Genomic DNA, 12,486 nt, shown 5'->3' with positions numbered 1-12,486 from the left:
GTGGTGTTCACAGAGGCCAGGTAGATGGTGGTGCTATGCCTCCAGCTGGTTCTGTGATCCATGACTGGGGTCCCTTATGTGCTCGCCCGGGACGCAGGGTAGGCGTCTGTCAGCAGTGAGGACAAGGGACAGTTTGCAGGTGACTGGCTCCACTCGCACCTCACACCATGCGGGGAAATCCACGGGTTGTTGTACCCTAGTGATGATTTGAATGTGAGAATGTTTTGTGTTTTTCTTCTGACTTTCCGAGTGTGCACTCACATGGCACAGCAGCCAACACCCATTGGCTGCAGACAGGTGCACTGCATGCAGGTGTTGTCCATCCATGTTTCACCCAGTGCATAATGTCGCCCCTCAAACACACACAGTGCTGAAAGCAGTGATAATGAAAGTCAAACATTTATGTATTTCAAAAGATATTTGGAAAAACAATCACCTTTAGAGTTGAAGTGACACTCCATGGGGGCCGCCGGAGAGCCACTTGTCCACAGGAGAAGACACCCGGCCACCTTGAGCACCCAGTTTAGTCCAAAAAGCTCCATCGTCCTTCACTTCTGCTTGTCCTTTTTCCAATTGCAGGCCTATTTATATGTCCAGATGTTTCAGCCCCCAATCCCCCCACTAGAGGGGTCTTGGCATCAACACATGAATGTCATGACCAAGGGAAGGGAAAAAGAAGGAAAGTTATTTGTGATTCACCAACATTCAGTGGCTCACCATGCTTTTTAGTCCAGGCTGCTGTCAATCAAGCATTAACAAAGGCCTTTGTCTGACAGCACTGATAGACAAATGAATGTTTTTGCATGGCAGATGTTCCGCCGTAGGTTTTGCCAGAGCTGACCCCCATGAGGATGACATCACCCCCTGTAACAAGAAGTAGTTCATTGTTAATAGAAACTAAACTTTGCTCTCACACACAACCATCCTTCTGCAAACTTAATTGTTGGGTATTTTCATGGACAAGCATGAAAGTACTTATTTTTTTATTATACTTATGTTATAGTAATATCCTTTAGTACTGACACATTATTAACTGACCTATTTGCCATTTTCAAACAGACATTGGTAGATCTGCTCTAATCATATTTACAGCTCAATTTGTGGCAAATGTTATTTAATATGCACTGCCCCTAATTAAACAATAAATAAAATATAATGTTTATTTAATTTTAGGTTCCTATCGCTTTATAACTCATATTTGTAGAGACAACTCCTCAAAACGTTGACACTAAAATTAAGTTCTCTTGACATGTAGTTCCCTTTAAATAACTTCAAGCCCCGCCCCTTTTACACAACTTCCTGCTTACCTTTCATCAGTCACTGTAATGTATCTCCGACTCATCGACGGTCGTTCTTGCGCTGTTTTTCTTAAATCGCTGCATCGGTCAGCGACTACTTTTGTCTGTTGGCCGATCTCGGGCTCTGCTGGTTTGTTATGTAGCCAGCAAAAACATCAACTCATGTACCACAGACGGCTGTAAAAATTACATATGCCGTCAGTACATAACTTTAAAGTAGTGTTTTTAATCCGTGTGTAGCCATATATGCATAGTATCATAATGGTCTGTGTATATTAGTCGTCGTGATGTTCCGATTGGAGGCCTTGTAACAAAACAAACGACTCCTAAGTCTTCACCAGACGGAGCGATCGGCATTTATATGTAATTTTTTTGTCGAAATCCAGGAGGAAAATGGACACGGATAAGTTTAATTATGTTTACAGCTGCGATTTGGACATCAACGTTCAACTCAAAATGTAAATTTATAATCTTAAATGTTCACTCTGAGACTCTCCAGTCAATACGGAGAATGGCTTGCTCTTTTAGTCACGTGATGCTAGTTTGAATGAATTGTCTGCCTACAAATATATATATATATATATAACTACTAATTCATATTTCAGAAAAAAAATATCAAGCTTGACATGTAAGAAAGGTCTCATTTCCTGTCCTCTCCTCCGCCAGAGGCAGTTTAGAAGGCAAGCGAGAGCAGAATAGCTACAAAGCCCTTCTGGAAGACCCCATGCTGCGTTTCTCCGGCCTCTATCAAGAGAACTGCTCGGACCTCTACGTCACCTGTCAGGTGTTCGCCGAGGGCAAACCTCTGGCCCTGCCTGTCCGCACCTCCTACAAGGCCTTTAGCACTCGCTGGAAGTGAGTTCCCCACGTTTGTCATCGTTAGATCTCTGCTCAACGTAAATGTTGACATGTTTTTTTTACAGCTGGAATGAGTGGCTGCGGCTGCCAGTCAAGTACCCAGACCTCCCCCAAAGTGCGCAGGTGGTCCTCACAGTGTGGGACAGCTTTGGGCCTGGGAGAGCCGTCCCGGTTGGGGGCACCACTGTCACCCTTTTTGGCAAATACGGGTGAGTGTGTATGGTACTGTATAATAACACTAGTATTTCGTCTTAATTTGTCAATACTTTTGTGTCGCTTCAGAATGTTCCGACAAGGCATGCACGACCTAAAGGTTTGGCCCGGTGTGGAGGGCGATGGCGCGGAGGCCACCAGCACACCAGGACGCACCAGCAGCAGTTTGACCGAGGATCAGATGGGAAGACTGGCTAAGGTATTTGTTAGAACGACCCAATCACAAAAAGACAAAAGGTGTTGGAGTGGAATAATAAATAATCATCAGAAATGGGTTAGAACAATTATGCGGCACTAAAGCCTCATCTGTTCCAGGGCCCTGACCTGGAGGTACTCAGTGATGTGAGTACAAGTGGAGGAGTCCGTGTGTACAAGCCAAAATGTATTTGCAAATATTCTACCATTGGCACCACGCTTAATAACATGCTCGTACATTGTCCCTGTGCCAGATGTTAGTGTTTACATATACATTTTGACTTTGGTGTTAGCCTGCAATGTAGAGAGACACTGCTGGTGCCCTCGAGTGGACTTCATGAGCGCGTGTGCATGAGGAAGAAGATATTTACACACCTTCTGGTTACATAAAAAGCAGGGGTGCCCAAACTTGCCCAAATGAGAGGATACCAGGGCAATTTTGTGAAGGGGCTAAAACCAATCCAGTGTAGTGAGATGTGAGATGTATACTGAGATGTTATACAGTTGTTGTACAGTGGAATCTGCTTATCTCTACGTTCCTCAGGCTAGTTAGTCTGTGACGTTAATCTGTGACTTTGGCCAGAGAGATGGGCAATAATAAATTATTTATTAGCCTACAGCAGTTTGTTAATATTTGTTGTTCTTCTGTTTTCATTTGATATTGTAGCAGTGAAAGTACTGTCCCGTGTATGGTTGTGAGGTGGGGCTTGATCATATAGATGGGTTAGCAACATCAGCAGGTTCCACTATTAAGCCACAATGGGCATTGTTTTTCTTATTAATTTCTACCTTTTTGCTCCCTTTGCCGCCATTTTTTTTAAATGCCATGAGCACAAATGGCCCCCGGGCTGCACTTTGGACACCCCTGCTATGCAGCATTCTCACTGATTTGACTAACCGGTAATCACATCCATGTGGAAGGGATGCCAGCTCATGGCAGCGCGTGTGCAAACAAGGAGCGACAGCCACACTAACTTCATTTGTGCATGTTCCGATGCGACTGCAGTGTTGTTGTTGTTGTTGTTGTGCCGACTCACCTCAGTGGTCTCGTTTCCACACAGCTGACCAAGGCTCATCGGCAGGGTCACATGGTGAAGGTGGACTGGCTGGACCGCTTAACCTTCAGAGAGATCGAAATGATCAACGAGGTTAGATGATTCATTGGTCACTAAACATGATAGATTCTAAATTAGTTTTTTTTTTTGCTAGAGTGAGAAACGCAGCTCCAACTTCATGTATCTCATGGTGGAGTTTCCTCGAGTTAAAACAAATGACAAAGAGTACAGCATTGTCTACTATGAAAAGGTGAGTTCACATTCTTTTAGTTTTAAGTAAAGCCAGACGTTTACATTTTGCATCATGGGCTTGAATGTATTTTTGGCCTGTCATGGTCTTTTTCCAGGCTGTAACGGTAATACAACATACTTCTTCAATTATTTGGGTGCTTATTTATTCATTAATTCTATTTACACAGGCTCAAAAAGATACATACAGGTTCAAATCAGAATCTGATATATTGATGATTATGCAGGTTCAGAGCAGGGTGCAAACGTCGGGGTGCAACACGAAGTGCAGTTTTTTTTTTCTTAAACTCTTAAAAAATAAAAATGGACAAGAGCCATTTATCTTGATAGCTTGTTTCAACCCAAACAACAGCGAGCACTGCATTGGTGACCCCCGATTGGAGGTCGGTGGGGGTCTTGGACCTCCGCCTCCTGTCCCAGGGGAGGAATTGAAAAAGGTTGCGCCCAGGGTGGGAGGTGTCTGCCACAATCTTACCTACACGTGGCGTACACGTCCTGGAGGGAAGGCAGATTGCAGCCAGTCGGCTTCTCTGCTGTTTTTGGCAGTAGCTGCAGCGAACCACATGGTGATGGAGGCTGAACTTCTGTTGGCTGTTGGCTTTTTTGATGTACTATACAAACAGTCACCTCCATCCAAGTGGTGATGTACGTTCCAGAATGTCCTATTAAGTTATTGTCTTTGAAGCATACACCCCAAATCAGCAGGTATAGATGGTTGATTCTTTCAAAAATGAATTAATTAAATTAAAATTTAAATTAATTAATTCAATTAAAAATTGAGTGGTAAAATATCCAGCCAGAAGCGTGTTGATGGCTGCAAGAAGTGTCTGGTCAAGTTGAAACTTGCTGAGGGACAATAGCGGGGGTGTACGTATATATGTGATCCTGTACGTATAAATTCAAACTTGTGCACCCAATTTTTGATTTAAAAAAAAGTTCAGATGAATAATTAGGGTCCAAATTGATCTGACATGAAATTCCCATGATGACTGTATGTACATTTCTGAGGTGTCCACTTTAAAGAGGCAGATGAAGGGATTGTTTGTTTCAGGATGGAGATGACGTGCCGACCTTGCACACCAGCTGTGAAATTGTTAAGGTTCCTGACCCACAGATGGGGATGGTGAGCAGGACACATGCATGTTTCTTTCTAGTCAAGTGCTAGATTTCATATTTGTCTTTTTCCACAGGAGAACCTGGTGGAGAGCAAGCATCACAAACTGGCCCGCAGCCTCCGCAGTGGACCCTCTGATCACGACCTGAAGCCCAACGCTGCGACACGTGACCAGCTCAACGTCAGACCGGGTTTATGTGTATTCATCAACTGAAATGATTAGGCACACGTTGCATGTTTCTTGTGTGTGTGTGACATGTATCCACAGATCATTGTGAGCTACCCCCCCACCAAACTGCTGAGCTCTGAGGAGCAGGACCTGGTGTGGAAGTTCAGATACTACCTCACGATGCAGGAAAAGGTTTGCAGCGCCTTCACCCTTCGTGTGTCTGTATTTACCGTCGTGTGAACATTCCTCTTGTGGCTGCAGGCTCTGACAAAGTTCCTCAAGTGTGTGAACTGGGACTTGCCCCAGGAGGCCAAGCAGGCACTGGAGCTTCTGGGCAAATGGAGGCCCATGGATGTGGAGGACTCACTGGAGCTGCTGTCATCCCAGTTCACCAACCCGACAGTGCGCCGCTACGCCGTGGCACGGCTGCAACAAGCGGATGACGAGGTAAATCCTGAGCAAAGAGGAAAAGCAAGAATGGTTTCATAAATTTAACATGCTTTGCAGGACCTGCTGATGTATCTGCTGCAGCTGGTGCAGGCGCTCAAGTATGAAAACTTCAGTGATATTCAAGGAGGTCTGGAGCCAGGCAGCAAAAGAGACAGCCAGGGACTTTCAGACGACTCCACACTGGACAGGTCAGCACTTGGATGTTGGATGTTGTGATGCTGTTAGCAGCTGCTGTTCTGTTCAGACACCCCCATCTAAATTTAACTCAGGAATGCTCCTTGGGTGGTGAATGCTACTTTGTGATTATTTTTCTTTCACACACGCTGACGCCGAGGTGCTTGCGTATTCTGATTTTTCTGGATTAGCACCACGTGCCGACAGCCAGGATCGCACAGGCCCAGCTTTACCTCACCTGTTTCTCTGTTATTGCTTGTGTAGTTCCCAGATCCTCACAGCCACATCTGGACCCCCCGCCGCCACGCAGAAAGGCAAGGAAGGGGCAGACAGCGAGAACCTGGAGGTAAACGGGACATTATCACAGTACTCAAATACTTGTTTCTTGGCTATTTGGGTATTTCTTTATTATTTACCTAAACCGCAGAGATGCTCTTATACGTATATGCAGTATATGTCATATGATTTGGATTGGAAGGAAAACTCTCTTTGGCCACAGCCAGCATTAATAGCCCCGACAAGTTCATTGTAAACAAACGACAGCCTGATTTATTGATTTGATTTTTTCAACATTTTAAAGGGGCAGTCGAGTGGTTAGCGCGCAGATCTCACAGCTAGGAGACCAGGGTTCGATTCCATCCTCGGCCATCTCTTTGTGGAGTTTGCATGTTCTCCCCGTGCATGCGTGGGTTTTCTCTGGGTACTCCGGTTTCCTCCCACATTCCAAAAACATGCTAGGTTAATTGGTGACTCCAAATTGTCCATAGGTATGAATGTGAGTGTGAATGGTTGTTTGTCTATATGTGCCCTGTGATTGGCTGGCGACCAGTCCAGGGTGTACCCCGCCTCTTGCCCAAAGACAGCTGGGATAGGCTCCAGCACCCCGGAGACCCTCGTGAGGAAAAGCAGTAGAAAATGAATGAATGAATGAATGAACATTTTAAAGTGCATGCAGAGGTAGGCTGGATGCTGACCACCCATGACACTTCAAATGCAGCTACCGCCATCTGAGAAAGTTAACTAATAAATCGACATCCGCGGCTTGCCTACAGCCACAGCTATTAAAGTTGCTGTCCCTCTTTTACTTTAACCAAAAATATAAGCGGATGTACATGCCCGTCATGTGTGGACATACACACAGACATGCCTGTTGTGTTTCATTCATTCATTTTCTACCGCTTATCCTCACAAGGGTCGAGGGCATGCTGGAGCCTATCCCAGCTGTCTTCGGGCAAGAGGCGGGGTACACCCTGGACTGGTGGCCAGCCAAGACAAACAACCATTCACACTCACATTCATACCTATGGACAATTTGGAGTCGCCAATTAACCTAGCATGTTTTTGGAATGTGGGAGGAAACGGGAGTACCCGGAGAAAACCCACGCATGCATGGGGAGAACATGCAAACTCCTCACAGAGATGGCCGAGGGGGGAATTGAACTCGGGTGTTGTGTAGTATATTCTCTATGCCATATATTATTAGCATTACAGTAGCTAAACTTTGCCAACTCACTAAAATTAGCTGACAACAGACATACGCTAACTCATGCAAGAGGGCGGTATATACAAATTTGAAACTTAGCCCCCCCCCCAGTAGTAGTACCTGACAGCGTGTTTTTTGACCCAGCATGACATCATACAAAAGACAAAAACAAACCCTGCCATTGACATGACATAGCCGTGTGCTAATAATATGTACATAGCATCATTTAAACAACATTATTGTGTGTGTTTATCTGCAGCAGGACCTGTGCACGTTTCTCATCTTGCGTGCTTGCAAGAACTCAACCCTGGCCAACTACTTGTACTGGTACGTACTGTACATCTGCCTGCCTTCTTTTCGCTTTTATGAGAGAGGCTCATCTGTCAGTCTTTCTCAGGTACGTCATAGTGGAGTGTGAGGACCAGGACACACTCCAGAGAGATCCCAAGACGCATGAGATGTACCTGAACGTGATGAGGAGGTTCAGCCAGGCTCTGCTTAAGGTCGGGACACTGTTCTTCTGTCCAGTCTTTTCCTGTTTCTTCCTTTGACCTGCCAACAGGTCAAGTAGTGTTAATTCTGGCATATTTACATTGAAATTTTCAAGAATTTGTTCAATGTTCCTTTTCAATAAATAAATAGTAAATACGGCAGAGCAGAGAAAACGGCTTCCTCCTTTACTCCTGACATCCACTCTCTGTCTTGTCTTCAGGGAGACAAGTGCGTGAGGGTGATGCGTTCGCTCCTGGCCACCCAGCAGACCTTCGTGGATCGTCTGGTGCAGCTGATGAAGGCTGTGCAGAGAGAGAGTGGCAATCGCAAGAAGAAGGTATACGTGATTCTGTCAATATCCTCAACATTTTGTTAACGTTGGCATCTAACTGTGTGTGGTCATGTAGACTGAGAGGCTGCAGGCGCTGCTAGCGGACAACGAGAAGGTGTACCTCTCCGAAATTGAGCCTATTCCTCTTCCTCTGGAGCCTCAGATTAAGATAAGAGGAATCGTACCCGAGACGGCGACGCTCTTTAAGGTTGTAGAAACCAGCACCGGCAGGCCCTGTTCAAAGACATTCAGTACATTTGTTTACATTTCTGTGCATGTCAGAGCGCTCTCATGCCGGCCAAGCTGATCTTTAAAACGGAGGACGGCGCCATGTACCCGGTCATCTTCAAGCACGGTGACGATTTGAGACAAGATCAGCTCATCCTCCAAATCATCTCACTCATGGACAAAGTATGCTAACTGTGTCTTAAAGTATTCGCTGTGTTATGTTATCCGTGTAGATAATTATGTTCTATTTAGCTGTTGAGGAAGGAGAACCTGGACCTGAAGTTGACGCCATACAAAGTGTTAGCCACCAGCACCAAGCATGGTAATGTGTTACAAAATGACTTTCATTTAGCTCATTGGTGGCTCATTTATTTTGTTTTTTTTCAGGGTTTATGCAGTTTGTCCAGTCTGTTCCAGTTGCTGAGGTACTGGCCACTGAAGGCAACATCCAGGTCAGCACTGCACACATCCAATATGTACTAATTAATAGGTGCTAGGGCGGCGAGTGGTTAGCGCGCAGACCTCACAGCTAGGAGGACCAGGGTTCGATTCCACCCTCGGAGTTTGCATGTTCTCCCCGTGCATGCGTGGGTTTTCTCCGGGTACTCCGGTTTCCTCCCACATTCCAAAAACATGCTAGGTTAATTGGCGACTCCAAATTGTCCATAGGTATGAATGTGAGTGTGAATGGTTGTTTGTCTATATGTGCCCTGTGATTGGCTGGCGACCAGTCCAGGGTGTACCCCGCCTCTCGCCCGAAGACAGCTGGGATAGGCTCCAGCACCCCCGCGACCTTTGTGAGGAAAAAGCGGTAGAAAATGAATGAATGAATGAATAAGAGGTACTACTATATTGTATTGGAAGATAATTCTCCTGGTATTCCAGATTACTTCCACATTCCAAAAACATGCTAGGTTAATTGGCGACTCCAAATTGTCCATAAGTATGAATGTGAGTGTGAATGGTTGTTTGTCTACATGTGCCCTGTGATTGGCTGGCCACCAGTCCAGGGTGTACCCCGCTGTCAAAACTATGTGAAACTTGTTTCATTTCATTATCAGAGCTTCTTCAGGAAGCATGCTCCAAGTGAAAAAGGGCCGTACGGCATCAGCTCAGAAGTGATGGACACCTATGTGAAGAGCTGCGGTGAGTCTGGCGAGAAAGCACCAGAAGAGGAACGCATGTTCAGTAATAATGACGGTTGTTGTAATGTCCTCCAGCTGGTTACTGCGTCATCACGTACATCCTGGGAGTCGGAGACAGACACCTGGATAATCTGCTCCTCACCAAGACTGGTGAGACTAAACCACTGTACACCCCCCCCCCCCCCCGCCCCCACCCACCTTTTTGCAACAACTTCTTCACTCTTCTTCTTCCAGGGAAGCTCTTCCACATAGACTTTGGCTACATTTTGGGTCGAGATCCCAAACCTCTGCCGCCGCCCATGAAGCTAAGCAAGGAGATGGTGGAAGGCATGGGAGGCATGCAGAGCGAGCAGTACCAGGAGTTCCGGAAACAGTGTTACACCGCCTTCCTGCACCTCAGGAGGTCTCAAACCATCACTTTGATGTACTTTTTTTTTTTAAGAAGTACTCACACTCTTTGTGCTTGTTCAGGTACTCCAACCTGATCCTCAACCTCTTCTCCCTCATGGTGGACGCCAATATTCCCGACATTGCCTTGGAGCCAGACAAGACTGTTAAGAAGGTAAAAGGCATTTTCCTGTGAAACACTACGATAATAATAATAATAATAATAATAATAATCCTAACCCACAAAAACATGACCTGTACAGGTGCAGGACAAGTTCAGACTGGACCTGTCGGACGAGGAGGCCGTCCATTACATGCAGAGTCTGATTGACGAGAGCGTGGGTGCCTTGTTTGCCGCCGTGGTTGAACAGATACACAAGTTTGCTCAGGTAAGAACATAACGTGCAGAACCAATGTTGCTATAGCTGAAAGGATATAGGAGGGCATAGAAAGCATAGAAAATGGCTGCGATCCCGCTTCTGTCCACTAGATGTCATTGCAGCACCCCAATAAATGTGTTGCTCAGCAGCAATGCCTAAAGGGAAAAGTCATATCAGGACATGTTTGTATAAACACATTTATAGTATTAAGTTGCTGTGTGCTGAATTTAGTGTTGTTAGTGCTTTAGTGAGTCCGACTGTTATGTTGTCATACAAGGTTTATATACCTACATACACGCCACAGAATTACAATGGGTTGACAAGCTTATTGTGACCAAACCAACCAACCAAGCTATAGCAACCGAGCTATTGTTCCCTGACTTAAACAATCAGTAGTAGTTCTGAAGTAAAGGAGATGTCATGAGATTAGAATTTAGCCATAAGTTGATCACGGTGCTGTATAAACCAGAGGCTTCGAAGTTAAAGAAAAAAATAGCACCTGAGACAACAAAAAAAACACAAGAGCAACATGTTTCACATCAACTGTCGAGTAACATTTTCAAGTACATGCAGAGGTAGATAAAGCTCATCATATCTCAAAATGCCATGGCAACATAGCTAACATTGTCATCACAAGCCGATGTAATAATATGTCACATGGTGTGCTCAGTACTGGCGCAGGTGAGCTGGAACGATGGCCCGGAAACAAAGACAGAAACTGCTGGAAAAGGCCAAGAATGCATGACCGACCAAACTGCAAGATGACTAACAAGGACATCGACACACATTTTTAAAAAAAATATGCTCCTGTATATGTATGACTGAATAAAATGTAATGATTTCATCTTTGTTATTATTGGCAAGGCAGCGTGAATCACACACCATAACAGTGAATGCTGTGTGTGTACTCTTTATTCATTGAGCATTAAGAACCATGTGGGTTGTTCCACATCTACACAGGGGGTGAAAAATTTTACTGCTTCAACACTAAGAGTCTAAGAATAGCCCCCAAAATCCATGTCCAGGCCTTTGTGGACTCTGGAAAATGTAAAAGGGGACACATGAAACCCCCCTCAAAGGTTCCCCAATGTGGTGGAAAGAGTGCAACAGCAGCAAAAGACGTTCTGTTCTTGAGATGGAGTCATGGTTAAGCCGAGGGTCATAAGTTCTTGTTTATAAAACTGATGGTTTGGACCGCACAACCAAAAGCCACTACCATTTTTGTGTTTGTTTTTTCAGACTCAACCTCCTTTTGGACCAATCACATAAAGAGTGGTGGGGGTTTGAAACTGTAACATTGAGTCCTTAAAAAACAGCAGAGCACTAAGAGTGTTTTTGCAGTAGATTGTAAAAATAGTAGCACTACAGGAACACAGTGGATGATTGCAATCATGTCTAATTGATACGCACTTGATGGGAACTACTTACCTTCCGCCTGAGTTAGTGGTTAAAGCATAAGCTAGGTGGCGCACTACTGTCCATCCATCATCTTCTACCACTTATTCGAGGTTGGGTCGCGGGTGCAGCAGCCTAAGCAAGGAAGCCCAGACGTCCCTCTTCCCGGCCACTAGGTCCAACTCGACCCAATGCGATTGACTAGCTGCGGCGACCTTTGACCGCGAAGAGCCATAAGTGAGGGGAAAAAACATGCAGTAATTGCTCATAATTGTCATTACTGAACGACATGTTTGTCGCCATCTGGTGGACCACAAGCGCAACTACATCTTTTAATTGCGTTTTGTTTGGTAACCTACTTTTCTGCTCTACTCTGAGCACACCTGAAGTGCTTGCAGGCGCGTCTCACACTTTAAACACCTCTGACGCAAACAATAGATATAACTTTTTCAACTGGGGTATTATTTTCGCAACAGTGCGGTTGGGTTCTGTCCAATATGGCGTCATATCCGTGTCACGGTAGTTTACGCAGCGATTACGTAGAGTGAAAATGTCGGCTCTAACCATTAACATCTTTTAATGACTGCCTTTTAAAATTATACAGGAATTAGTGTCAATTCATAACTGCAAGTGGTTGTCATCATTACCTCCAATTCGTCGAGATTTATGAGGGCGAGCATCTGAATTACAGCAGGCGGAAGTGGTTCCGGTGATTACTTCCTGGCTAGGCTAGACGAGTCGATCAGATACACCGATTTGTCACACTTCGTGGGTTAATCTACATGCAATATATATACTTCCTTTACAAAGTTAGTCGTGCTCAGTGCTGTTCGGGGAATAAATTCAATATAATTAAACATTTTTATGTTT

The 12,486-nt window shown here is 45.0% G+C and overlaps 1 protein-coding gene and 1 long non-coding RNA gene across 4 annotated transcripts; one reads left to right on the top strand and one right to left on the bottom strand.

Annotated features, from left to right (window-relative positions):
• Nucleotides 1–562: 562 nt before the first annotated feature.
• On the bottom strand, nucleotides 563–12,359 carry LOC131125405 (uncharacterized). Of its 3 annotated transcripts, none has more exons than XR_009129025.1 (9): nucleotides 11,650–12,319; nucleotides 9,907–10,376; nucleotides 8,203–8,315; nucleotides 7,908–8,052; nucleotides 7,723–7,810; nucleotides 6,014–6,115; nucleotides 5,382–5,605; nucleotides 1,308–3,684; nucleotides 563–864 (listed from the first exon to the last, which is right to left on the bottom strand). It is a non-coding gene; the product is annotated as an uncharacterized LOC131125405 (long non-coding RNA). The 3 variants fall into 3 exon arrangements; XR_009129026.1 differs by having other exon boundaries at nucleotides 3,602–3,684; XR_009129024.1 differs by lacking the exon at nucleotides 563–864 and having other exon boundaries at nucleotides 1,608–3,684; nucleotides 11,650–11,831; nucleotides 12,264–12,359.
• pik3c3 (phosphatidylinositol 3-kinase, catalytic subunit type 3) lies at nucleotides 1,389–11,065 on the top strand. Its single transcript, XM_058066916.1, has 25 exons — nucleotides 1,389–1,756; nucleotides 1,965–2,153; nucleotides 2,222–2,365; nucleotides 2,439–2,568; nucleotides 3,626–3,712; nucleotides 3,774–3,869; nucleotides 4,920–4,991; nucleotides 5,059–5,163; nucleotides 5,251–5,343; nucleotides 5,413–5,598; nucleotides 5,659–5,789; nucleotides 6,040–6,121; nucleotides 7,518–7,585; nucleotides 7,656–7,761; nucleotides 7,971–8,087; nucleotides 8,158–8,289; nucleotides 8,364–8,492; nucleotides 8,562–8,631; nucleotides 8,697–8,761; nucleotides 9,371–9,455; nucleotides 9,530–9,604; nucleotides 9,689–9,857; nucleotides 9,926–10,016; nucleotides 10,105–10,230; nucleotides 10,892–11,065. The coding sequence occupies exons 1-25, from the start codon at nucleotides 1,692–1,694 to the stop codon at nucleotides 10,904–10,906; spliced, it is 2,628 nt and encodes an 875-aa protein (XP_057922899.1). The 5' UTR covers nucleotides 1,389–1,691; the 3' UTR covers nucleotides 10,907–11,065.
• Nucleotides 12,360–12,486: the final 127 nt, after the last annotated feature.

The sequence above is a fragment of the Doryrhamphus excisus genome, chromosome 3 (assembly GCF_030265055.1).
Source record: "Doryrhamphus excisus isolate RoL2022-K1 chromosome 3, RoL_Dexc_1.0, whole genome shotgun sequence".
Classification (NCBI taxonomy): domain Eukaryota; kingdom Metazoa; phylum Chordata; class Actinopteri; order Syngnathiformes; family Syngnathidae; genus Doryrhamphus; species Doryrhamphus excisus.
Note: the sequence above shows the minus strand (reverse complement) of the source record. Positions and strands in the feature narration are given on the sequence as shown.